General features: G+C 40.1%; 1 protein-coding gene across 1 annotated transcript; it reads right to left on the bottom strand.

Annotated features, from left to right (window-relative positions):
• Nucleotides 1-7353: 7353 nt before the first annotated feature.
• LOC111183925 (glycine N-acyltransferase-like) lies at nucleotides 7354-24451 on the bottom strand. Its single transcript, XM_022591910.2, has 5 exons — nucleotides 23920-24451; nucleotides 20508-20615; nucleotides 14610-14736; nucleotides 12337-12508; nucleotides 7354-8079 (listed from the first exon to the last, which is right to left on the bottom strand). The coding sequence occupies exons 1-5, from the start codon at nucleotides 23995-23997 to the stop codon at nucleotides 7677-7679; spliced, it is 888 nt and encodes a 295-aa protein (XP_022447618.2). The 5' UTR covers nucleotides 23998-24451; the 3' UTR covers nucleotides 7354-7676.
• Nucleotides 24452-26440: the final 1989 nt, after the last annotated feature.

The following is a 26440-nucleotide window of genomic DNA, read 5'->3' as shown; positions in this document are numbered from 1 at the left end:
GCTGAATTCTCTTAGCTTTTGCTTGTCTGTAAAGCTTTTGATTTCTCCATCGGATCTGAATGAGATCCTTGCCGGGTAGTGTAATCTTGGCTGTAGGTTCTTCCCTTTCATCACTTGAAATATATCGTGCCACTCCCTCCTGGCTTGTAGAGTTTCTGCTGAGAAATCAGCTGTTAACCTTATGGGAGTTCCCTTGTATGTTATTTGTTGTTTTTCCCTTGTTGTTTTTAATAATTTTTCTTTGTCTTTAATTTTTGCCAATTTGATTACTATTTGTCTCAGCGTGTTTCTCCTTGGGTTTAACCCACCTGAGACTCTCTGCATTTCTTGGACTTGGGTGGCTATTTCCTTTCCCATGTTACGGAAGCTTTCAACTCTAATCTCTTCAAATATTTTCTCAGGTCCTTTCTCTCTCTATTCTCCTTCTGGAACCCCTATAATGCGAGTGTTGTTGCATTTAATGTTGTCCCAGATGTCTCTTCGGCTGTCTTCATTTCTTTTCATTCTTTTTTCTTTATTCTGTTCCACGGTAGTGAATTCCACCATTCTGTCTTCCAGGTCACTTATCCATTCTTCTGCCTCAGTTATTCTGCTATTGATTCCTTCTTGTGTATTTTTCATTTCCGTTATTGTATTGTTCATCTTTTTTTGTTTGTTCTTTAATTCTTCTTGGTGTTTGTTCTTTAATTCTTCTAGGTCTTTGTTAAACATCCCTTGCATCTTCTCGATCTTTGCCTCCATTCTTTTTCCAAGGCCTTGGATCATCTTCACTCTCATTATTCTGAATTCTTTTTCTGGGAGGTTGCCTATCTCCTCTTCATTTGGTTGTTTTCTGGGGTTTTGTCTTGTTCCTTCATCAGGTACATAGTGCTCTGCCTTTTCACTTTGTCTATCTTCCTGTGAATGTGGTTTTCATTCCACAGGCTGCAGTATTGTAGCTCTTGCTTCTGCTGTCTCCCCTCTGGTGGGTGAGGCTCTCTTTAGTCTTCTTTAATCTGAAAGAGTTGTTTCGATTTTTTTCATTCCCGACATTGATATTTTTTGGAAAATACATGTATAGGCCAGTGTTTTTCAGAATATCCCCAATTTGGGTTTGAGTGGTTGTTTCCTCATTAATTGATTAAGTTTATGCAAGATGTACTACATGAATGAGACTGTGTTTTCCTCAGTATATCACATGAAGATACATGGTGTTGGTGGTAATTTTGATTGCTTGGTTGAAGGTGTCCATCTAGATAGAATGTGTTTTCTAGCTCAAAGAGGGATGACAGTAGAATGACCTTGATGGACATTGCCTCAAGGTGATAAAACCATGTGAAATATGCAAAATTCTGTTCATTTTAAACATCCTTAGTAGTTGTATGGTCCTAAGAATATGAAAGAATGAAAGATTTTATTAGCTACAAAGCTCTGTTATATTTGCATTTCTTAAGAATCCATCAAATTCAAGGGGCTGTATATTTAAATTGAGAAATATATTTATATATCTGAAATATTTAAAACTCAGTCAGTTGATCAGTCTAGATGGAGATGAAGAATTATATGAGTAGACAGAAGAACTGGATAATGTTTATAACTCCATTCCTGGGGTGTAAGTTTAGTGACCACTCTCTTCTTGAAGTTATGATATTACTGATGTAATGTCTATATATCATATTTATTGTGTCCCATTATGGTGACAGACACAATCCTGCCATTCTCCTGTCTGGCTGATAGTCAAAGTTTCAATAACCCAAGATGGTAAGATCTTCCTTAATAAGTATGCATCTTTCCACTCTTATAAGAATTAGAATTACTATACAGATGTTTAGGAGAATCAGATGCCTAGTACTAATATTTTTAGCTAAGAAGGAAGCTCTGCATATTTAATATTTTACATACTTGTTACTTGTGAGAGAATTTGACCTATTAGAGTGATTGCCTTTTAAGCTTAACTAGAAATGTGTATCTTGGTAATTGATTTATAGTTATGATTTTAAGTTAGACTATTACTAAATTCATGTAAACATTTGAAAAATCTAAGATAACCTTAGATTCACTGAATTTATTGTATTCATAAATTTTGAATATTAGATTTATGAGAATTATGCTATTTAGGATGGTTCTATTTGTTGCCAGACGATTGAAGTCTTTAAAAAGAAAATGGAATTTATAAAGACAGTTTGGGATGTTTTAAAGTACCTAATATATAAATAACTTTAGAAATGGATCTACATGTAACTTACAGGCTACTAAAAAGGAATTGTTAAAAATTGGAGCCATAACTGGCTAGTAAACAGAATAATAAAATTCATGGAGTGAATTTAAAAGAGTAGATGAGAACCCCTATGTTTTCATCATCCGGTGGCAGCTTTAGCCTAGAGGGGAAAGTAAATATGACCTGAAGGACTCAAAGAACTCTTTGGAACTGCAGAACAAATACCGTCAGGATTTGTGGTTTGGGCTGGAAGAGCTAACAGACTAATCTCTACCACAGCAGGCTTTTCCTTCTCTCCCCTCTCATGTACCTGTGAACCCTTTCAAATGTGTGTTATTAGCACTCCTCTCAGATAATTTCATTTGAAGTGAGCTAACTGATAAATGCAAAATCAACCTTTCTCTCCCCAGCTGCACATCAAGAGGTAGTAATCAATCCCCCTATAGCCTGAGGAGCATGACATTTATCCTCTCTCTTTCTCTGTCTGGTATGATGAGGTCTTTTTTCTCTATTGGGTGTCATGAGGTCTCCTCTCCCTACTCCAGGGTCACAAAGCCCCTCTTCCTTTGTGGATGTCAGAGCCATCCTGGGGATGGTGCTTTAGCTGATACTCGAGTATAAAGGGCACAGCTGTTATTTTGATGTGTTAAGGAATTGGGCTGTGGTGGTCCCAAGTCTCAAACTGGTGTCATTCTCTTTCTTTCTTTTCTCCTTCAAGTAGGTGCTCTTCCTCTGGCCGTGTTGGGACAGTCTTCCCAGGGAGACTCACAGATGAATTCTCTGGTGGCCTCACCAGTGAGTCTCCCAGAAGACTCTTAGTCACACCACAGGGAACAAGGATCTCAAAGTAATGTGCTGCTGCTTAGCCTCCTCGCTCCACAGAGCCTCCCCTACCCCTGTCCCTGAGAATCGATACTCCCTGTTCTGGACCTGAGTGCCCCCACTTCCTCCTTTCCCTATACTCATTTCTCTTCATGGACCACATAGATTAAGCTTCCACAACCAAACAAGGAATCTCTTTATTACATGCAGACTGGAGGAGGGGGATTAAGGAAGCTCAGCTTTTAGAAGTCCCAGCTAAAGAATGTCACTTGCCATCTGGTTCTACAAGGATCCAGTCATTAGCCACTGCAGTTGTGGACCTTCAACACACCCCCTGAAAACAATTCAGGGCAGAGGTCAGTAACGAGACACTTGTGCTCTGGCAAAACTGGCAGAACAGGTCTTCAGATAGTTAAATATTTTCAAGAGAAACTTTTATGAACCCCAATTCTTACGTCTTCCCATATTTAGAAAAGCACTAAAATAATTCACGGAGGTATCTGTTCCTTGTGACTAACAGTGACTTACCAAGAAGTGTGCTTATCCCACTACTGGGCATATACCCCAAGAAAACCATAATTCAAAAAGATACATGCACCCCAATGTTCATTGCAGCACTATTTACAATAGCCAGGACATGGAAGCAACCTAAATGTCCATCAAGGATGAATAGATAAAGAAGATGTGGCACATATATACAATGGAATATTACTCAGCCATAAAAAGGAACAAAACTGAATTATGAATGGACCTAGAGTGTGTCATACAGAGTCAAGTAAGTCATAAGAAGAAAAATAAATACCGTGTGCTAACACATATATATGGAATTTAAAAAAGCAGTACTGATGAACCTAGTGGCAGGGCAGGAATAAACAAGCAGATGTAGAGAATGGACTTGAGGGCATGGTGGGGAAGGGGAAGCTGGGGATGAAGTGAGACAGTAGCATTGACATATATACACTACCAAATGTAAAATGGATGGTTAATGGGAAGCTGCTGCAGAGCACAAGATCAACTCAATGCTTTGTGATGACCTAGAGGGATGGATAGGGAGGGTGAGAGGGAAGCTCAAGAGGGAGGGGATAAGGGGATATATGTATACATATAGCCGATTCACTTTGTTGTATAGCAGAAACTAACACAACATTGTAAAGCATTTATACTCCAATAAAGATCTGAAAAAAAGAAAAAAAAAAGCCTGTTTGATTGCACATACCCCTTCTCCAAAATTACATATATGCTGACCTCCCCCCTTACCTCTTTTTTTTAAACTTTTTATTTTATGTTGGAATACAGTTGATTAACAATGTTGTGTTATTTTCAGTTGTCAACACAGTGATTCAGTTATACATATACATGTATCTATGCTTTTTCAAATTCTTTTCCCAATTAGGTTGTTACATAATATTGAGCAGAGTTCCCTGTGCTATACAGTATGTCCTGGTCGGTTATACATTTTATTTTATTTTGTTTTTTATTTTTTATAAGTATTATCAAATTTCCTTCTTATTCTTTTTTAATACATCTTTATTGGAGTATAATTGCTTCACAATACCGTGTTAGTTTCTGTTGTACAACAAAGCGAATCAGCCATATGCATACACATGTTCCCATATCTCCTCCCTCTTCAGCCTCCCTCCCACCCTCCCTATCCCACCCCTCTAGGTCATCGCAAAGCACTGAGCCGATCTCCCTGTGCTATGCTGCCGCTTCCCACCAGCCAACTGTTTTACATTCAGTAGTGTATATACGTTGATGCTACTCTCACTTCACCCCAGCTTTGCCCTCCCACCCCATGCCATCAAGACCATTCTCTATGTCTACCTCTTTATTCCTGCCCTGCAACTAGGTTCATCAATACCTTTTTTTTTTTTAGATTCCATATATATGCGTTATCATATGGTATTTGTTTTTCTCTTTCTGACTTACTTCACTCTGTATGACAGACTCTAGGTCCATCCACCTCACTACAAATGACTCAATTTCATTTCTTTTTATGGCTGAGTAATATTCCATTGTATATATGTGCCACATCTTCTTTATCCATTCATCTGTCAATGGACATTTAGGTTGGTTCCATGTCCTAGCTATTGGAAAAGGTGCTGCAATGAGCATTGGGGTGCATGTCTCTTTTTGAATTATGGTTTTCTCAGGGTATATGCCCAGTAATGGGATTGTTGGGTCATATGGTAGTTCTATTTTTAGTTTTTTAAGGAACCTTCATACTGTTTTCCATAGTGCTTGTATCAATTTACATTCCCACCAACAGTGTAGGAGGGTTCCCTTTTCACCACACCCTTTCCAGTAATTATTGTTTCTAGCTTTTTTATAATGGCCATTCTGATTGGCGTGTGGTGATACCTCATTGTTGTTTTAATTTGCATTTCTCTAATAATTAGTGATGTTGAGCATCTTTTCATGTGCCTCTTGGCCATCTGTATGTCTTCCTTGGTGAAATGTCTATTTAGGTCTTCTGCCCATTTTTTAACTGGATTGTTCGTTTTTCTGATATTGAGCTCCATGAGTTGTTTGTATATTTTGGAGATTAATCCTTTGTCTGTTGTTTCATTTGCAAATATTTTCTCCCATTCTGAGGGTTGTCTTTTTGTCTTGTTTATGGTTTCCTTTGCTGTGCAAAAGCTTTTAAGTTTAATTAAGTTCCACTTGTTTATTTTTGCTTTTATTTCTGTTACTCTAGGAGGTGGGTCAAAAAAGCTCTTGCTGTGGTTTGTGTCAAAGAGTGTTTGTTTTTCCTATGTTTTCCTCTAAAAGTTTTATAGTGTCTGGTCTTACATTTAAGTCTTTAATCCATTCTGAGTTTATTTTTGTGTATGATGTTAGGGAGTGTTCTAATTTCATTCTTTCACATGTAGCTGTCCAGTTTTCCCAGCACCACTTATTGAAGAGGCTGTTTTTTCTCCATTGTCTGTTCTTGCCTCCTTTGTCATAAATTAGGTGCCCATATGTGCGTGGGTTTATCTCTGGGCATTCTATCCTGTACCATTGGTCTGTATTTCTGTTTTTGTGCCAGTACCATACTGTCTTGATTACTGTAGCTTTGTGGTATAGTCTGAAGTCAGGGAGCCTGATTTCTCCAACTCCGTTTTTCTTTCCCAAGATTGCTTTGGCTATTAGGGGTCTTTTGTGTTTCCATACTAATTATAAGATTTTTTGTTCTAATTCTGTGAAGAATACCATTGGTAGTTTGATAGGGATTGCACTGAATCTGTAGATTGCTTTGGGCAGTATAGTCATTTTCACAATATTGATTCTTCCAATCCAACAACATTGTATATTTCTCCATCTGTTTGTGTCATCTTTGATTTCTTTCATCAGTGTTTTATCATTTTCTGAGTACAAGTCTTTCGCCTCCTTAAGCAGGTTTATTCCTAGATATTTTATCCTTTTTCTTGCAATGGTAAATGGGAGTGATTTCTTAATTTCTCTTTCTGATTTTTCGTTGTTGGTGTGTAGGAATGCCAGAGATTTCTGTGCATTAATTTTGTATCCTGCAACCTTTCCAAATTCATTGATTAGTTCTAGTAGTTTTCTGGTGGCATCTTTAGGATTTTCTATGTATAGTATCATGTCACTGGCAAATAGTGATAGTTTTACTTCTTCATTTCCAATTTTTATTACTTTTATTGCTTTTTCTTCTCTGATTGCCGTGGCTAGGACTGATTATCCATTTTAAATATAGCAGTGTGTACATGTCAATCCCAAGCTCCCTAAACATCCCCTCTCCCACTCTTCCCCCTCCCCCACCCCACCCCACCCCACCCCAGTAACCATAAATTCCTTCTCTAAATCTGTGAGTCTGTGTTTCTATTTTGTAAATAAGTTCATTTGTACCATTCTTTTCCCCCTTACTTCTTTAGAGGAGTTCCTCAGAGCTATCTGAGAAACTGTTTCCCAGGCTAGTCCTCAGTAAGCCCCCAGTAAATCTGAAACTCCCAGCTGTCACCTTGTGCAATTTCAGAGGACAGAAACAACGTTAGTATCTCTTTCCTGAAGTAGGAGTTGCAAAAGAAGATATTAATGCCAGTCAGTCTTTTTGTTTTAATTATCTCTGCTGCATTATACACACACACACACACACACCATCTATATCTATAGATATAGAAATGTATGGTATGTGTGTATAGTATATTTCATGTGATTATAATACAAGGCTTAAGAAGTGACCTGGGAAAGGAGGATATTCAAAGAGCTACTCAGAAGACATGTGACTCTATAGTCAATTAAAAACAACACATAGAAAGCCAGAGGGAAAAAGTCCTAGAACCCACAAATTATTACAATCCTTCTGGCAAATTGGAAAGTGTCAGTGAGGAAGCAGTTCCAGGAAGAACAATGCAGAAAAGCATGCAACTAAGTATAAAGCATGACTAGGATGCTGGAAGTGTAGGAGCTGTACCAGCCAGACAGCTGGGGTGCCTGGCCTGTTTCCTACTGAGGAAACTAAGGGAATCCTGGGAGGTATTTGAGCACAGAGACTGAGGCTATCCTGTTCACTACCCATCACTGCTTCCTCAGAGCTCAGGACCCTTCATTACCATTGATTACATTTTATTCCCTCTCTCCTCTCTCCATCACCCATCAGCTCCTCCAGCCACATGCCCCGTCCATTCAACACTGTCTTGTGTTCAGGTCTGCTTCACAGAGGCACGAAGTTCCACTGGTTCCAGTCACAGGACACAGAGATATTCTGCAGCTTGAAGTTCAGTTTTTGCATGATGTGATTGGCCCTATCTACATGGGAATACATGGGGAAGCCAAGTTTGTCTAGAGCCTGAACCTGGACATAGATGAGGTAGGTGATGAGGCCCTGGGCCCGGTACTCAGGTATGGTGCCTGCCATCCGCAGCTCTCCTGTCTGGTCCATCAGGGCCCAGGATACAGGGGTCCCCTCAGGCCCCAGCAGGCAGAAGGTGGGGAAGGTCCGGATACAGCGCTCGATGAACCGCTGGCTCCTCTCATTGCCACCAAAATGCCAGAATTTATTCACCAAGGCCGCGTGGGTAGGATCCAGGGATGAGAGCTTCAACACCTTTTGATGGCTATTGGGAACAAGGGGGAAGAATAGCCCATAATATTGAAACCGTATACAAGCCTGTTTATCCCTGTCCTTTGAAATAAAAACCTTTTGCTTTCGTCTCCCAGGCCTCCCTTGAGTGTCAAAAGGCTAATAGAATTAATGATTAGAAAATGTGAAGATCTAGGAACAGAAGAGCTGTTGGGCTGAGAAACTGGTAACAATTTAGACTATAAATCTGCCACATGGCAGAATCACTGAACCCACAGTCCTCTGCAAGATACTGATAAGGGCCTGACACACATTTCTAAGTTGTTTTTATAGGAAGCAGATCCCCACCAGATGAGAACTGCTGACCTCAAGCACACAGACCCTAGACTGGTTGAAACCGGAAGGTTGATGATGCTTGAAACTTCACCTTGATGCCAACCAATCCGAGAATTGTGCACCAGCTGCCCACAACCCTGCAGCAACCTCCCTCACACTGACTTTAAAACCCCTTCCCTGAAAGCCATTGGGGAGTTCGAGTCCTTTGGGCATGAGCTGCTCATTCTCCTTGCTTGGTGCCCTGCGATAGATGCTGTACTTTCCTTCACCACAACCTGGTGTCAGTAGATTGGCTTTACTGCAAGTGGACCCAAGTTTGGCTCGGTAACAATATCACATGTACTGTGGAGTATTTTATTTGTCCCCTGCCCCAATTGTTCTGAGAGGGGAATAGGAGCATATTTAAGCATAAGTGCTCTGTAGCCAGGCTGTCTGGATTCATGATCTGACTCCTTGGGTGATTTGGGGCTGATTACTTCATTTCCCACTTCCTCTATTTCTTCATCTAATAAATAAGGATGATAATCACACCTCCTTTATAGAATCATTGTGAGGCTTAAATGAGTCAATGGATGTAGGGGCTTAGAACAAGCACCTGGCAGATAATAAATCCTCTACAGAGATTAGCTACAATTGTTTCATTTGGCCTCTGCCGCAACTTTCCAACCTAGATAGGGCAGGTGTTCTTATCCTTATTTTACACAGAAGGAAAACGTTGCAGAGATATAAACAAGTGCCCCAAAGCACATGCTAGCAAGCAGTGAAGCCAGAGCTTAAAATGTTGATGTCCGAAGGTCCTTGGCTACCATGTTGAACAAGTGGGGAGGCTGAGGTCCAGAAAGGGGCAGTGACATGAAGTGCAGGCAGCCCCCAAGACACAGAACACTGAACCTGATGGCATCTGCAGGCTGTAAAGGGGCTTTGGGAGGTGTCCTGGCAAGAGCCCACAAGGTGAAACTAGGAGATCTAGACTCAAGCCCACTATGCCCTTAACCATCCATGTGACCTGAACAAGCTATTTCATCATCTGAGTCTGTTTTCTGTCAGGAAAATGGGGATAATACCTCCCATCCTGTTTATCCTACAGTGCAGACAAGGGGATCCAGAGAGATTCTTTGATACAAAGTGAATAAAACTCTTCCAGGAGTACAGACGGAAGGCCATGGGACTGGGCATCTTTAGTTCAAATCTCCACCATCAGTGTTCAGTTCTATTCAGTGTTAGACTGGACATCAATGGGGGAAAATATATTATTTGTTGAAATTCTCTTTACTGGAAAAATTTGTTTGTCAAGTGAATTTACTGAACACATTTATTAAATACCCACTATATACCAGACACTGTTTTAGCTGTGGAAGATCTATCAGTGAACAAGACAGGGAAGGTACCTGCTCTCTCTCGTGGGGTTTGCAACGTTGTTGGGGAGAGTTCAAACATCCAGTAAGTAAGACCGTTAACTAAATTACCTAATTTCAAATAATCATAAGTGCTACAAAGAAAATAAAAGTGGGTCATGTGTGGAAAATAACTGGGAAGTGATTTTAGGTGGAGTCGTCTAGCCTGGACTCTCTGGAAGGTGACATTTGAGCAGTTCTGAACAGCAAAAGAAGTCATGTGTGTCAGGATTGGGTGGGGTGGGGGCAGAGGGAAAAGCTGACTCAAAAGGCCTGAGCTTACAAACAACCCAATCAAAAAATGGGCAGAAGACCTAAATAGACATTTCTCCAAAGAAGACACACAGATGGCCAAGAGGCACATGAAAAGCTGCTCAACATCACTAATTATTAGAGAAATGCAAATCAAAACTACAATGAGGTATCACCTCACACCAGTTAGAATGGGCATCATCAGAAAATCTACAAACAACAAACGCTGGAGAGGGTGTGGAGAAGAGGGAACCCTCCTGCACTGCTGGTGGGAATGTAAATTGATACAGCCACTATGGAGAACAGTATGGAGGTTCCTTAAAAAACTAAAAATAGAATTACCATATGACCCAGCAATCCCACTACTGGGCATATACCCAGAGAAAACCATAATTCAAAAAGACACATGCACCCCAATGTTCACTGCAGCACTATTTACAACAGCCAGGTCATGGAAGCAACCTAAATACCCATCAACAGACGAATGGATAAAGAAGATGTGGTACATATATACAATGGAATATTACTCAGCCATAAAAAGGAACGAAAATGGGTCATTTGTAGAGGATGGACCTAGAGTCTGTCATACAGAGTGAAGTAAGTCAGAGAAAAACAAATATCGTATATTAATGCATATATGTGGAATCTAGAAAAATTGTACAGATGAACCTGTTTGCAAGGCAGAAATAGAGACAGAGATGTAGAGAACGAACATATGGACAGCAGTGGGGGAAAGGGGGATGGGGAGTGGGATGAAGTGGGAGATTGGGATTGACATATATACACTAATATATATATAAGATAGATAAATAATAAGAGCCTGCTGTATAAAAAATAAAATACAATTCAAAAAAAAAAAAAAGCCTCAGCTTACAATGATCAATGGCAGGAGGAAGACCAGTGTTGTTGGGGGTAGTAAGCAGGAGAGGAGATGAGGTCTAAAAAGTAGATGGGTGTTGGCTCTTATAGGGTCACGTTGGAGTTCCGAATTATTTCTAAGTGAGATGGGAAGTACTCGAGTCTTTTAAGCAGGGGAAGAACATGGTCTAATGTGCATTTTTTTAAAAAAAAGATTACTCTGGCTGCTTGGCAGAAAATGGATGGTTAAGAGACCAAAGCAAAAGCTGGAAGAGAAGGTAAGAGGTATAGTGGGTTGAATGGTGTGTCCACTCGAAAGGTGTGCCCACCTGGAACTGGAAAATGTGACCTTATTCAGAAAAAGCATCCTTGCAGGTGTAAGTACATTGAGGATCCCAACATGAAATCATCCTGGATTATCTTGTGGGCCTTTAATCCAATCAAAAGTGTCCTTATAATAGAAGAAAAGACACAAACACACACAGAGAAGCCCATGTGAAGGCAAATTCAGAAATGAGAGTGATGAAGCTGAGACAGGCTGGGACCTGGGACCCTTTGCTGCAGTGCTACACTGCTTGCACCTGGACAAATTCTCCTCGGGCAACAAAATACAAAGAAACTATAAGAAACTAAAAATAACTGTGTGCATGTGCACTTGGGGCAAATTATGGACAAAGGGACAAAAAGACCCAAAACGCCCAATTCCCACTTCTGAAGAGCCAGGAGCAAAAAACAGGGTGTCAGGAGCAAAAGCTGGGCACCGCGCATGCCCCCTGCACACAACACCACCAAAGGGGTGGGCAAACCACCTAAGCCACGCCTCCGGCCCGACCCCTGGACACACCCCTACCCTCACCCCATAGAAGGAACCAGCTCGACCCCCTGCCTCAGCCAGCAAGCAAGCAAGGGAACCTGTGGTTTGTTCTCTCTCCCCACTGCTGCAGCAGGGGCCCCAATAAAGCCTTACCTGAACTTCTTGTCTGGCCTCTAATCAGTTTCTATTGATTGGGGAAGGCCAAGAACCTTGGTTGGTATCAGAGCCACAAGCCAAGGAATGCCTAGAGCTACCAGAATCTGGAAGAGGCAAGGAAGGATTCCCTCCTAGAGGCTTTGAAGGGAACAGAGGCTCGCCAACCCATGGACTTGGGACTTCTGGCCTCCAGAACTGTGAGAATAAATTTCTGCTGTTTAAAGGCACTCCAGTTTGTTGTGCTTTTTTGCGACTGTCCTAGAATGTGCTGGCTAATTCAGTGGTGACAGATATGAGGCTTCTTTCTTTGTTGTTTTGTTTTGTTTTTGTTTTTTGCCGCACTGCGCAGCCTGCGGGCGGGATCTTAATTAGTTCCCAGACCAGAGGGATTGAACCTCTGCCCTCGGTAGGCAGTGAAAGTGCAGAGTCCTAACCACTGGACCACCAGGGAATTCCCCAGAGCAACTTCTTTCAGACTTACATGGACTTGTATTTATCACCATTGGGTGATACGTTTTTTGCATCCAGCAAGGAAGTGGCCAATTTCTTTGCTGTCTCAGAGACCATATAGAGAAAGCACTGTGTTCGCTTCACCTTGCCCAATTTAATAGCCGCAAGATTTTTTATCACATCATCCAGGCTGGACTGTGAACCTAGATGGAGGAAATGAATTATATGAGATATCACTGTTCCTTTAAGTGTCAGGAAAAAGCTGTCCAACGGCTGCAAAGTTTGCAGGTTTCGAATTATTAAAACTCGTGTCCCATCATGAAAAGACTTCTATGGGATAATGGCAAATCACTCTCATATTTAAAAATAATTCAAAATTGGGATAATACTACAATTCCTGAGTACATTACAGTACAGTTATGACCATCAAAGGAGATGAGGTATAAAGATAATAACCAAAATTGATTGAAAAATTCTCTGCACTCAGTGCAGTAGATTGCTGCTACAGTGGTCTGAGTTTGTTCCTCTTCACTATCTTGATTTTTTTCTCCTTAACTGACTATGGGATTGACCATGAAACTTGCTTTGGCCAATAGAAAAGTAGCAAATATGAATCAGTAAAAAGCTTGAAAAGTGACTATGCATGGAGGTTTGCCTTTTCTCTCTGCTCTTGAGAACCTGTGATTTCTATACATCGCCCAAGCCACTTCATCAACACAGACAAAGCCAGCATTAACAGCCAAACTTGAGATTACGGCTAACTTAGTCCTACCAGCTCATTGAAAACCCCCAGCTGACTGCAGCTACATGGGTGAATCTAGGGGAGACCAGCAGAAGAATCACCCAGCTGAGTCTAGTCCAAATTGCTGACCCACAAAATCGTGAGCTAATAAATGATTGTGGTTTGCAGTCACTGTTTGGGGACGGTTTGAAAACCTGATAAAATCAGGCATAGTGCTAAGCACTTCTCATTCAAGATCTTATTCAATCTTTAAATGGCTTATGTTTTGGGTACTATTCTAATCCTCATTTTTCTTTTTTCGGTACGCAGGCCTCTCACTGTTGTGGCCTCTCCCGTTGCGGAGCACAGGCTCCGGACGCGCAGGCTCAGCGGCCATGGCTCACGGGCCCAGCCGCTCCGCGGCACGTGGGATCTTCCCGGACCGGGGCACGAACCCGTGTCCCCTGCATCGGCAGGCGGACTCGCAACCACTGCGCCACCAGGGAAGCCCTAATCCTCATTTTTATATATAAGGAAACTGATCCACAGAGAGGTTGTTCCTTGCCTTAGATCACATAACTACTAACAGGCCCAACAAGGTCACGATTTTAGGTAGTCTGACTCCAGAGAATACTTTTTTTTTTCCTGGCCGCACAGTAGCTTGGGAGATCTTTGTTGCGGAATCTTAGTTCCCCGACCAGGGATCAAACCTGGGCCGGGGCTCTGGTAGTGAGAGCACAGAGTCCTAACCACTGGACCGCCAGGGAATTCCCACATACATTCTTAACTACTAAATTCCCCCTTCGTATATAAGACAATTATAAAACGGAGATGAGACAGGAGGAAAGCTCTGCTCCCATATTCAATCTCCCTAATAGATCCTGGAATAAACCACGAATCCTTAGCTATTAAGAAATGATGTTATTCATGATTTCCTATGTAAACCCCATGTACTGCAGTCTTCAAGTTCTAATTCACTATTGTTGGAGGAGGTCATCAAGAAGACGTGCTACCTGTTGACTCATGAGCTGGACCCAGGCAATTGGAGGTTCCCCACTCCCTCCCCTCCTTGGAAGGTCCTTCCCACTTGCCTTCCCAGCTCCCAGAAGCTGCTCCAAGGACACAGCCTTGAGATTGAAATGCGGTGTTGAGATATCTGGATTGGGTACATGACTGAACCCAGTTAAGGCCACTATATAAATGTTTAAGATTTTGGCAGGTGGGTGAGGTGATATACTCATCCTGCAGTCTCCTGCAGGAGACAAGCCTGGAAGTTCCCCTGCTTATTAAACTTGCCACCTACCAATCGGAAGTGGTTTGCCCCTTTCTTAGGCCTCTCCTTGCCATACATGTACATGGGGGCTGGTTTCAGATTTCACCTGGGAAGCGCCCAAATAAGTTTGTGAACTAACAACTATGGAGGTAGTGGTGGCAGCTGAGAGAAAGAATGGACAGCAGGCTGAGTGTCTAGGACTTGGAGTAAAGATATAGAGGATGTAGGGCTGTAACTCAAAATGAAAAGTGACACTACAGATACAGACATGGGAGATCTCAGTAGCCAGCACACATCCCAGTTCCCTTACTTTGAATCTGCAAATGTTGCTTCCAGTTGATGACTTCTGGCAAACCAAGGAATTCCTGACATTTCTTAGGGTCCTTGGAGTAGACTTGGTAAGTATTGGTGTAGTGATCAAGGTCATCCGTCATCTCCTGTTTGGGTTGGGAAAAGTAGAATCAACCAAAATGCTTGTATTTAGTGATTGCCATATTCGTTTTCAGGGTTCCATTATCTTATGACACTTTTAAATACTAAAATATTAGCTTTTTCATTGTACTGATTTTATTGAAGGATTATTTACATTAGGAGATCAAGTCAAGGATTCCTTGATTCAATTAACAATGAAAAATGTCCTGAACAAAACTACTCCTAACTCAGTTATTGCTTTAAATTTTCAAACCAAGCAAAAATGATCCATTTAAAATTATTTTTCTATCCCTCCATAAAACTCATTAAGAAGCTTGAAAAAGGGGCTTCCCTGGTGGTGCAGTGGTTGAGAGTCTGCCTGCCGATGCAGGGGACGCGGGTTCGTGCCCCGGTCCGGGAGGATCCTTCGTGCCGTGCAGCGGCTGGGCCCGTGAGCCATGGCCGCTGGGCCTGCGCGTCCGGAGCCTGTGCTCCGCAACGGGAGAGGCCACAACAGTGAGAGGCCCACGTACCGCAAAAAAATAATAATAATAAAAAACTTCCAAGGGGGAAGAAAGTTTATTTAAAGAAATAATGGCTGAGAACTTCCCAAATCTTGAGAGAAATTTGGATACACAAGTTAATGAAGCTCGTAGGTCACCAGTCAACTTAAAGAGAACCTCTCTTAGACACATTATAATAAAACTGTCAAAACCCCCAAAAAGGCTATCAGCAGATTTCTCAGAGACCTTGCAAGCCATAAGAAGATGGGGGCAATATATTCAAAGTGCTGAAAGAAATAAACTGCCAACCAAAAATACTTTACCCAGCAAAGTTGTTCTTCAGAAAAGATAGCAAGATATCATTTTTAATATCTTGCTATCACTATTTGTTTGTGATATTTGTTTTTTATTGGACATCTATTAACAAATTATTGTAGGTATAGATATTTTAATATTTTGTCCTTTAATCTTTATACTTGAGTTAAGTGGCTAAAAACCATATTACTATATGACAGTATTCTGAATCTGACTATATGCTTACTTTTACCAGTATGCTGTATATTTTCATATGTTTTTATGTTACTAATTAGCATCCTTTCCTTTCAGCTTGAAGAACTCCTTTTAGCTTTTTTCTTTTTTTTTTAAGAAAGAATTGGAACACTTTTTTTGATGTTTCACTAACTTTTACGAACAAACAAAAACTGAGGAAGTTCATTACCAAAAGACCTGCCTTATAAGAAATACTGAAAGGGGAACAGTTCTCAGAGCTTTCTGAGATGCTCTTCCCAGGTTATAATCCTCAAATTTGGCTCGAATAAAATGTTCCGATTCCTTCTTAAAAAAAAAAAAATGCTAAAAGGAGTTCTTCATACTGAAAGGAAAGGATGCTAATTAGTAACATAAAAACATACGAAAATATACAGCATACTGGTAAAAGTAAGCATATAGTCAGATTCAGAATATTCTCATATAGTAATGTTATGGTTTTTAGCCACTTAACTCTAGTATAAAGATTAAAGGACAAAATATTAAAATATCTATAGCTACAATAATTTGTTAATGGATATCCAATATAAAAAATATAAATATTGACATTAAAAAAACATAAAATGGAGGGAGCAAAAGGATAGTGTTTTTGTATGCAATCAAAGTTAAATTGTTATCAGAGTAAAATAGACTGTTATATTTATAATATGTTTTACATAAGCCTCATGGTCTCACAAAGCAAAAACCTACAGTAGATTTACAAAAGATAAGAGAAAAGAATCAAAGTTTACCAACACAGAAAATCATCAGTTCACAAAGGAAAGTTGCAAGAGGAAGAAAGGAACAAGAGGACTACAAAACAGCAGAAACCAATAGGGTGGCATTAATAAGTTCTTACCTGTCAATAAGTACTCTAAGTGTAAATTGATTCAATTCTCCAATCAAAATACATAGAGTAGCTAGATGGATTAAAAAAAAAAAAGATCAACTCTATGTCGCCTACGAGACTTTAAGCTTTAAGGAGAGGCATAGACTCAAAGTGAAGGGATGAAAACGGCATACCATACAAATAGAAACCAAAAGAGAGCCGGCATAGCTATATTTGTATCAGACAATATAGACCTTAAGCCAAGAATGATAACAAGAGAAAAAAGAAGGCTATTACAGAACTTTTTTTTTTTTTTCGGTATGCGGGCCTCTCACTGGTGTGGCCTCTCCCGTTGCGGAGCACAGGCTCCAGATGCGCAGGCCCAGCGGCCATGGCTCACAGACCCAGCCGCTCCGCGGCATGTGGGATCTTCCCGGACCGGGGCACGAACCCGCGTCCCCTGCATCGGCAGGCGGACTCTCAACCACTGCGCCACCAGGGAAGCCCTATTACAGAACTTTGATGAAAGAAATTGAAGAAGACGTAAACAAATGGAAAGATACACATTTGGATTTATGGTTAATGAATTGGTTAAGGTTTCATGGATTGAAAGAATTAATTTTGTTAAAATAATCATATTACCCGAAGCCATCTGTAGATTCAATGCAACCTCTATCAAAATTCCAATAGCATTTTCACAGAAATAGAAAAAAAATCTTAAAACTTATATGGAACCACAAAAGATTGACTAGACAAAGCAATCCTGAGAAATAAGAACAAATATGGAGGCTTCATACTTTCTGATTTCAAACTATACTACAAAGCTGTAGAAATCAAAACAGTAAGGTATTGGCATGAAAATAGACACATAGACAAATGGAATGGAATTGAGAGCCCAGAAATAAGCTCTCACATATATGATCAACTAATATTTGACAAGGGAGCCAAGAACACTCAATCAGGAAAGAATAATCTCTTTAATAAATGGTATTGGGAAAGCTTAATAAGCACTTGCAGAAGAACGAATCTTACACCACTCAAAAAGTTAACTCAAAATGGACTGAAGCCTTAAACATAAGTACTGAAACTTTAAAAACCTAGAAGAAAATATGGAGATAAAGCTCCTTGACATTGGTCTTGGCAATGATGTTTTGGATATGACACCAAAAGCACAAGTAAAGAAGGTAAAAAATCAACAGTTGGGACTACATCAAACTAAAAAGCTTCTGCACAGCAAAAGAAAAAATAAACAAAATGAAGAGACACCTATCAAATGGGAGAAAATACTTTCAAATCACATATCAGATAAAGGGTTAGTACCCAAAACATATTTTTAAAACTCATACAATATAATATAAAAAACCCCAAACAATCCCATTAAAAATGGGCAGAGGAATTGACATACAAATGGCCAACAGATACATGAAAAAGTGCTTACATCACTAATTATCAGGTGAATGCAAATCAAGACCACATACATACCAGAATGGTTATCATCAAAAGGACAAGAGATGGGCTTCCCTGATGGTGCAGTGGTTGGGGGTCTGCCTGTCGGTGCGGGGGACGTGGGTTCAAGCCCTGGTCTGGGAGGATCCCACATGCTGCGGAGCAACTGGGCCCGTGAGTCACAACTACTGAGCCTGCGCGGCTGGAGCCTGTGCTCCGCAACAAGAGAAGCCACGATAGTGAGAGGCCCGCGCACCGCGATGAAGAGGGGCCCCCGCTTGCCGCAACTAGAGAAAGCCCTCGCACAGAAACGAAGACCCAACACAGCCAAAAATAAACATACAAATAAATTAATTAATTTAAAAAAAAAAAGAAAAGGACAAGAGATAACAAGTACTGGGGAAGCTCTGGAGAAAAGGGAGCCCTGTGCACTGTTGGTGGGAAGGTAAATTGGTGTAGCCACTATGTAAACAGTATGGAGGTTCCTCCAAAAATTAAAAATAGAACTGTCATATGAATCAGGAATCCCATTCTGGGTATATAGCCAAAGCAAATGAAAACAGGATCTCAAAGAGATACCTGCACTCCATGTTCATTGCAACATTATTCACAATAGCCAAAATATGGAAAAAAAAATGAATGGATAAAGAAAATGTGGCATATCTTTACAATGGAATTTCAGTCAGCCACAAGAAAGAAGTAACTCTTGCCATTTGTGCCAACATGGATAGACCCTGTAGGCATTATGCTAAGTGAAATAAGTCAGACAGAGGAAGACAAATACTGTATGATCTTCTTTATGTGTGGAATCTTAAAAAGCTGAATCATAAATACAGAGAGTTGGATGGTGGTTACTAGAGGCTGGGGAGGCCTAGGTGGGGGAAACACGGAGATATCAAAAGGTACAAACTTCCAGTTTGTACAAGATAAATAAATTTATTGTACCAGATAAATAAATTCTGAGGATCTAATATACAGTATGGAGATTATAGTTAACAAGGCTGTATTATATACAGTTGACCCTTGAACAATGCAGGGGTTATGGACCCCAACGCTCCATGCAATTGAAAATCCGCATATAGCTTTACAGTCAGCCCTTGTATCTGCTGTTCTGCATCCACAGATTCAACCATCCTCAGATGGTGTCGTACTGTAGCGTGTAATTATTGAAAAAATTACGCATATAAGTGGAGTTGTGCAATTCAAGCCCATGTTGTTCAAGGGTCAACTGTACTTGAAAGTCTCTAAGAAAGTAGATCTTGCATGTTTTCACCAAAAAAAAAAGAAATGGTAATTATGTGACCTGATGGAGTGTTAGCTAAAGCTATGGTGGGAATCATTTAATGATATATGTGTATCAAATCTACACATTGTACATTTTATACTTACAAAATCTTATATGTCAATAATCGCTCGTAAAGCTGGACAAATCTTATTTTTAAGACTGTATTTTTGAAAGTAGCTCAGGTTTCTATCAATAATTAAAAGTCTTCATTTTCAGATTATTTAATTTGGTTATTTTGAATAATATTTCTTACCAATTTCACTTCTATATAAGTTCTATAAAATATATTTACATTAAAATTTTAGATTTTTACTTGATATTTTAAAATATCATTTTATGTTTTATTTTTGAAATGTCTTAGCTATTCAATTTCACTAATTAAAAAATTATCATACAATATGTAAACAACAATTCCAACTATGTCATTTGCTCCTCAATTTTCCTTAGTTCACTTTGTTATTTCAGACCTTATGGCTTGCAACTACTATTTTCTCTGCTTTGAGGGCAGTCCTTCCCAGCCACCATGTAAAAAATCTTATTTGCCTTCAACATCCAGTTTTGGTAAAATTTCTACTAAGAAGCATTTCTAATCCTCTCCCTGCAACCTCTACCACATATTGTCTTTTTCCTACCCTGTTTTATTTGCTTTATTGATGACAGTAGGTTATAACACCCTGCAGTATCTCAATGGGAAGACAGTATCACAATGAGAAGTTTTGAGTTAGCATGAATGAGTTGGTGTGGTTTCAAAACTGGTGTTTTTAAAAGGTAGGAAATATTTTTTCCCCCTTGGGTTAAGGGTTTAAAATGGGTTTCATTTATTACAATGCAGAATTCTAGCCTAGGAAATGCTCCTTTGATACCTTTAACAAAAGTGACCATCTACATAATCCTACATTACCACAACCTCCCACTGGTTGCCTCTATTCCCACAAACTGGGTGCAAGAAATGACAAAGTGTGTTTGGTCTTAAGCAGTAGCAGGATGCTATCTCTGTTTTGATCCTGACTGTTTCACACGACGCTGTAATTTACCTGTGTATTTATCTATAATCTCCTCCAGGCTGTGGGCTTTTTGAGGACAAGGACTTGTTAACCAACACCTCGATTCATTTCTATAATCCCAGGGTCTACCACATTGCCAGGTGCATGGTAAGCACATAGCAAATACGAACATACATGCATATTCATTCCACATCTGGCACCTTACCTGCTCCTGAGGGCGGATAACCACTGTATTAAAATCAGGCCACCTGTCCACCAGGGCCTGTAGCTTGAAAGGGTTTCCCTGATTCATGTGGAAGACGGTCCCATAAACCTGCAGTATCCGGACAAAGTGAGAGGGTCAGCTTATTAGGAAGGGATGGCAAAGTGCCTCGTTTGATCAGGACAAGGTTTATTTCTATGAAATAATGAAATTTTTTGATTGGAAGGCACCTAATGAGAATTTCTGCAGACCGTGTTTTAGGTTCTAATTTTTGCCCCAATAAATATATCTTTAAAAAATATTCATATAGGGCTTCCCTGGTGGCGCAGTAGTTGGGAGTCCGCCTGCCGATGCAGGGACGCGGGTTCATGCCCCGGTCCGGGAGGATCCAGCATGCCGCGGAGCAGCTGGGCCCGTGAGCCATGGCCGCTGAGCCTGCACGTCCGGAGCCTGTGCTCCGCAACGGGAGAGGCCACAACAGTGAGAGGCCCGCATACCGCAAAAAAAAAAAAAAAAAAAAAATCAGACCAATGAAACTTATGAATAAAAGTTATGAACTCTCCCATTGTAGAATTTAATAAAATCTTTAATAAATTTCCTTCTATTCATGTACACACACAAAAAACTTCACAAAAAAATGAAAAATATCAGATACACTCCACTCCAGGTGTTTCCAACTTTTCAGTGTAAACAATGACCCTTCAAAGAATATCTTTTTGCAGAAATCTTTGCATATGTACCTGATATTTGCTTAGGGAAGGTTTTTAGAAGGGAGATTGCTGGGCCTAAAGTTATCTACATGTTTAAGTCTTTTTAACATATTTTTTTAAATTATCCTCTGGTAAAGGTAAATATTTCCTACCAATAAGTGGAGGCTATAGTAATTAAAGTTCAGGGACAATTGTCTCTTTGGTCCTTTTATAGCAAATAAAAATAAAGCCAGATAGTCTACCCGTAGAAGAATGCTTACCTTTCTCTTTCCCAGAGTAAAAGGATGGTTTACAAATGGTTAAGATTGAGAAAAGTGAATAGATTCAACTCACCCCAAATTATGCCAGGCCTTTCAAAGCATTAGCCTCACGTAAGATGCATCCACAATTCACCCCACTGTAAATTTATGGTCTGATCTGTAATAACAGTGGCTAATATTTGCATAGCTTCTCTGTGTGCAAGGCACAGTTCCACCTGTTCAACATAAAGTCTTCTCATCCTGATAATAACCCCAAGAGTTTAGAGCTCTCATTACTCCCTTCTTTTTTTTTTGGCTGCGTGGCTTGTGGGATCTTAGTTCCCCCACCAGGGATCGAACCCAGGCCCTGGACAGTGAAAGCACCAAGTCCTAACTGTGGGTCACCAGGGAAGTCCCTCATTACTCCCTTTTTGTATGAGAAAACCAAAACATGTAAAAGTTAAGTGATGTGGTGTCGACATACAGCTTGACGGTGGAAGAGGCAGGCACAGACCCAGGCAGGCTGGATGCTGAGTCTGCTCTTTTAGCCACAGAACCAATGCGATGTCACTGTCATCAACCTAACTCCCATGGTAGGATTAGGGTGCATGTTCTTGACAAAACTAATAATAGAAATTGAAATATGTAACTTTATCGACCAATGTCCAAGGCGTTATGCCCAGTGGATGAGCATAATGGTTAGTACTTGGCTTCAAGGGTTAACCTGCCTGGAATAAAACCCTGGCTACTTACTGTGTGAACTTGGTAAAGTGCGGAGACCTAGTGTCTCTGTGCCCGTAGAATACCACAACCAGGGTTTTGGCATTGATACGGTCAAAATGTGGAACAGTTTCATCATCACGAGGATCACTCGTATTGCTCTTTAGAGTCACACCCATTACCCTCCACTGCTCACGTCCTCCTTCACCTCCAGCAACCATCAATCTCTTCTCCATTTCTATAATTTTGTTATTTCAAGAATTTTATATTTATGGACTCATGTAGCATGTCATCCCTTGGGATTGGCTTTTTTTTTACTCAGCATAATTTTCTGGAGCGTCGTCCAGATTGTTGCAGGTATCAATAGGTCATTTCTTCTTTGTCATTTAGTAGCATTCCACAGTATGGATGTACCACCGTTCATTTAGCCATTCGTCTATGGAAGGACATCTGAGTAGTTTTCGGCTTTTGACTATTATGGATAAGGTTGTTATAGACATTCATGTACATAGTTTTGTGTGAAAATAAACTTGTATTTGTCTGGGGCAAATGCCCAGGATTGTAATTGCTGGTTGTGTGCTGGTTGCAAGATTAGTTAGAAACTTACAAATTGCTTTTCAAGAGTGGCTGTAACCGTCTCACATTCCCACCAACAATACATGAGAGATCCAGTTTCTCCTTATTCTTAACAGCATCTGAAGTGGAGGGCCTATTTTGCTCAAAGCATACAGGTAGGCTCAGGTGAGTTGAAATTGGGTAAATGGATTGTATTTCTGGCCTCAACAGTAACCAGTTGGGCAAGTTATTTAAGTTTCCTTGGTCAGATGCATCATCTACAACATAGGGAGAAGAGTGACATCCTCCTCATATGGGAGTTTTGAAGTTTATATGAGTTCACAGATAAAGCCCAGTGGCTGGGATGAGGTAAGGGCTATAAGTGCTTTCTATTGCCACTAATGAACTGCACTGGCGTTGTTCTGACCTCGAGGTCCCCATTGGTGCCGGTGCTGGGCAGTGGTTGCATGTGACTTAAGCTTCTATCTTTAGGTGTAAAAGGAGTTTTTAAAAAGCACTTTAGGGACTTCCCTGGCGGTCCAGTAGTTAGGACTCCACGCTTTCACTGCCGAGGGCTTGGGTTCAATCCTGGGTCGGGGAACTAAGATTCCACAAGATGCATGGCCAAAAAATAAAAAATGAAAGGAAAGCATTTTACTCGTTTCATCAATCCTCTGAATGTTAAAAATGAAAATATAATAAAATGTGCATAAATCCAGCCACTTTGTAACAAATATTGCTGCAATAAAATAATGAATAGTATGTAATTATTTCTAGGTCTCCTCCATGGATAGCGCGTAATCTTTTGGATTTCAAAGAAATAGGAGTTGACCTAATAAATGTTCCAAGAAGGTACATGGTGGTTAACCTTGCCTTGGGCGCGAATGTTTAAAAATTAGTATGTACTTAGATCAACCTTTTAAAGAGAAATCAAGGAAATGTTTTTGAGTCTGCAGAGAGCGTTTTTTTTTTTTGCCACTTAAAAGTATCAGACAAGTCATATTACTGAGACCTGTTTCCTCTTCTGGGACATGAGTATAATAGACTTCCCTTGCCAAGAGGTGCTGTGTGAGATGCAGCATGAGTGAGTTCCTGCCACAGAATGGGTGCTCAGTAAAAGCTCATTCTCTTTCTCACCTCTATTACAAGAAGACGCAACCATTTGGTTCCCTAAGAATGTCCCAGGCTCACCTTTAAGGCCTCAGGGAGGCTCTTCCTTAAGTATTTTTCTAGGATCTGCAGCATCTGTGGACCCTGTAAGTGGAGCATCTTGGCAGGTACCTTAGCCTAGAGAGAAGACCAAGAAACAGCCAGGAACGAGAAGATACTGAACCAATAGAAATAGATGGGCACACATTTACCTGAACCTCAGAAGATAACAGGTGAGATAAATTTGCCTAGAAAACTGCTTTGGGAGAGGGGGAGAAAGTATAGTCACCATAGATTTCTAGCCTTACTATGAAGGACAGGAGTTCAGAAGGGCATCATAAAAGTCCTGAAGGGGCCACCTCATAGAAGACACAAAGAAACAAGCGCCGAAGATTCTATCCTAATACCTACGTCCAAGCCCTTCTTCAGTGCCTTTTATTGGTGTCACTGTCATTAAAGTCCTCACCACCTCCAAGGGAGGATGAGACGGGCAGAAAGCACAGGGTTCTCTTTCTGATAATTTTCGCTTCACTTTCTTATACTACCCTGAATTTTAGTCATTAAAGACACATATATTTTAACAAACATATTCTTTTTTTAAATTGAAGTATAGTTGATTTACAATGCTGTGTTAATTTCTGCTGTACAGCAAAGTGATTCAGATATATATATATATATATACATTTAAAATATTCTTTTCCATTGTGGTTTATCATAGGATATTGAATATAGTTCCCTGTGCTATACAGTAGGACCTTGTTGTTTATCCATTCTGTATATAATAGTTTACATCTGCTAACCCCAACCTCCCACTCCATCCCTCCCCTTGCCCTGTCCCCCTTGGCAACCACAAGTCTGTTCTCTATGTCTGTGAGTCTGTTTCTGTTTCATAAATAGGTTCATTTGTGTCATATTTTAGATTCCACATAGAAGTGATATCATATGGTATTTGTCTTTCTCTTTCTGACTTACTTCACTTAGTATAATAATCTCTATTTGCACCTATGTTGCTGCAAATGGCATTATTTTATTCTTTTTTATGGCTGAGTAGTATTCCATTGTCTATATGTACCACATCTGCTTTATCCATTCATCTGTCAATGGACATTTAGGTTGTTTCCATGTCTTGGCTATTGTGAATAGTGCTGCTATGAGCATAGGGGTGCCTGTATCTTTTTGAATTAGAGTTTTCTCTGGATATATGCCCAGGAGTGGGATTGCTGGATCATATGGTAGTTCTATTTTTAGTTTTCTAAGGAACCTCCATACTTTTTTCCATAGTGGCTGTACCAACTTACATTCCCACCAACAGTGTACAAGGGTTGCCTTTTCTCCACATTCTCTCCAGCATTTGTTATTTGTAAAGTTTTTAATGGTGGCCATTCTGACTGGTGTGAGGTGATATCTCATTGTAGTTTTGATTTGCATTTCTCTAATGATTAGTGATGTTGAGCATCTTTTCATGTGCCTATTGACCATTTGTATTTCTTCTTTGGAGAATTGTCTATTTAGGTTTTCTGCCCATTTTTCGATTGGGTTTTTTTTTTGGTTGTTGTTGTTATAGAGTTGTATGAGCTGTTTGTATATTTTGGAAATTAAACCCCGTCGGTCACGTCGAACAAACACATTCTTTAAATATGCAAGTGCATCTTTGTCCATGATTATCCCAATGTCACCACTAACAAGCTATGTAATCTTCAAAAAGTTACTTGACTTCCTTGTTCCTTGGTTTCCTCATTAATAAATCCTCTGGAAAGAGATCCTATCTTAGAAAATTGCTGTGAGAATTAAATGAATTAATACATATTAAGTGCATAGAAAAATTTCCAGCATATATTAACTCAAAATGTTATTATTTTTACTATTGTTATTATTAATATTGTCCCTGGCCGTTAACTACACAGTAATTCAAATCAGTCCATTGGGTTGTTATTCTGTATTGAAGGAATGGGATGTAACTTAAACACAGACCACGATATGAATGTCTTCAGTTAGAATAGTGCCCTGGGAAAAATCATAGACGTGAGGATTAAATGAAGTAATCCACGCACTGGCACCAAATGAATGAAAAAGTGCATGTAAAACTCTTAGCAGAGTGCCTAGCAGAGAATAATATTAATACGTCATTATTATTATCATTCCCTGAAGGAAGCAGGAAAAATGTAGATTGATGTACTTAGTCCATTTGTGCTGAGGCACTTTACCTTTCCAGATCTCTGTCCAGCATGTTCTTGGCTTTCTTCTTTTTAGGAACATATGCCCTTTGGCATGGTCAGTTAAGATACAGACTTGTAGAGATGGAACCAGTGTTGCTTACTTTCAGTGGGAAAATGCTTATGGTTCCAAAGATCCCATTTACCTTTTGGAACCTGCTGTGTGAACAGATTTGAGATTGCTTGAATGAGTGAATATTCTTGACTTTTCCATGTGTATATCCTGCCCCACACTCCCAGGTGCTCTCCAGTTCTTTGGGGACCAACAGGCCATTTTGTTCCCTATGTTCACTTATTGGTTTGACGAGAGGAGAGTCTTTGACAGCATCACTATAGCTGTGGTTATATCT

The sequence above is a fragment of the Delphinapterus leucas genome, chromosome 7 (assembly GCF_059928025.1).
Source record: "Delphinapterus leucas isolate spDelLeu-1000000601 "Yukka" chromosome 7, BTC_Dleu_Yukka2, whole genome shotgun sequence".
Taxonomy (NCBI): Eukaryota; Metazoa; Chordata; class Mammalia; order Artiodactyla; family Monodontidae; genus Delphinapterus; species Delphinapterus leucas.
Note: the sequence above shows the minus strand (reverse complement) of the source record. Positions and strands in the feature narration are given on the sequence as shown.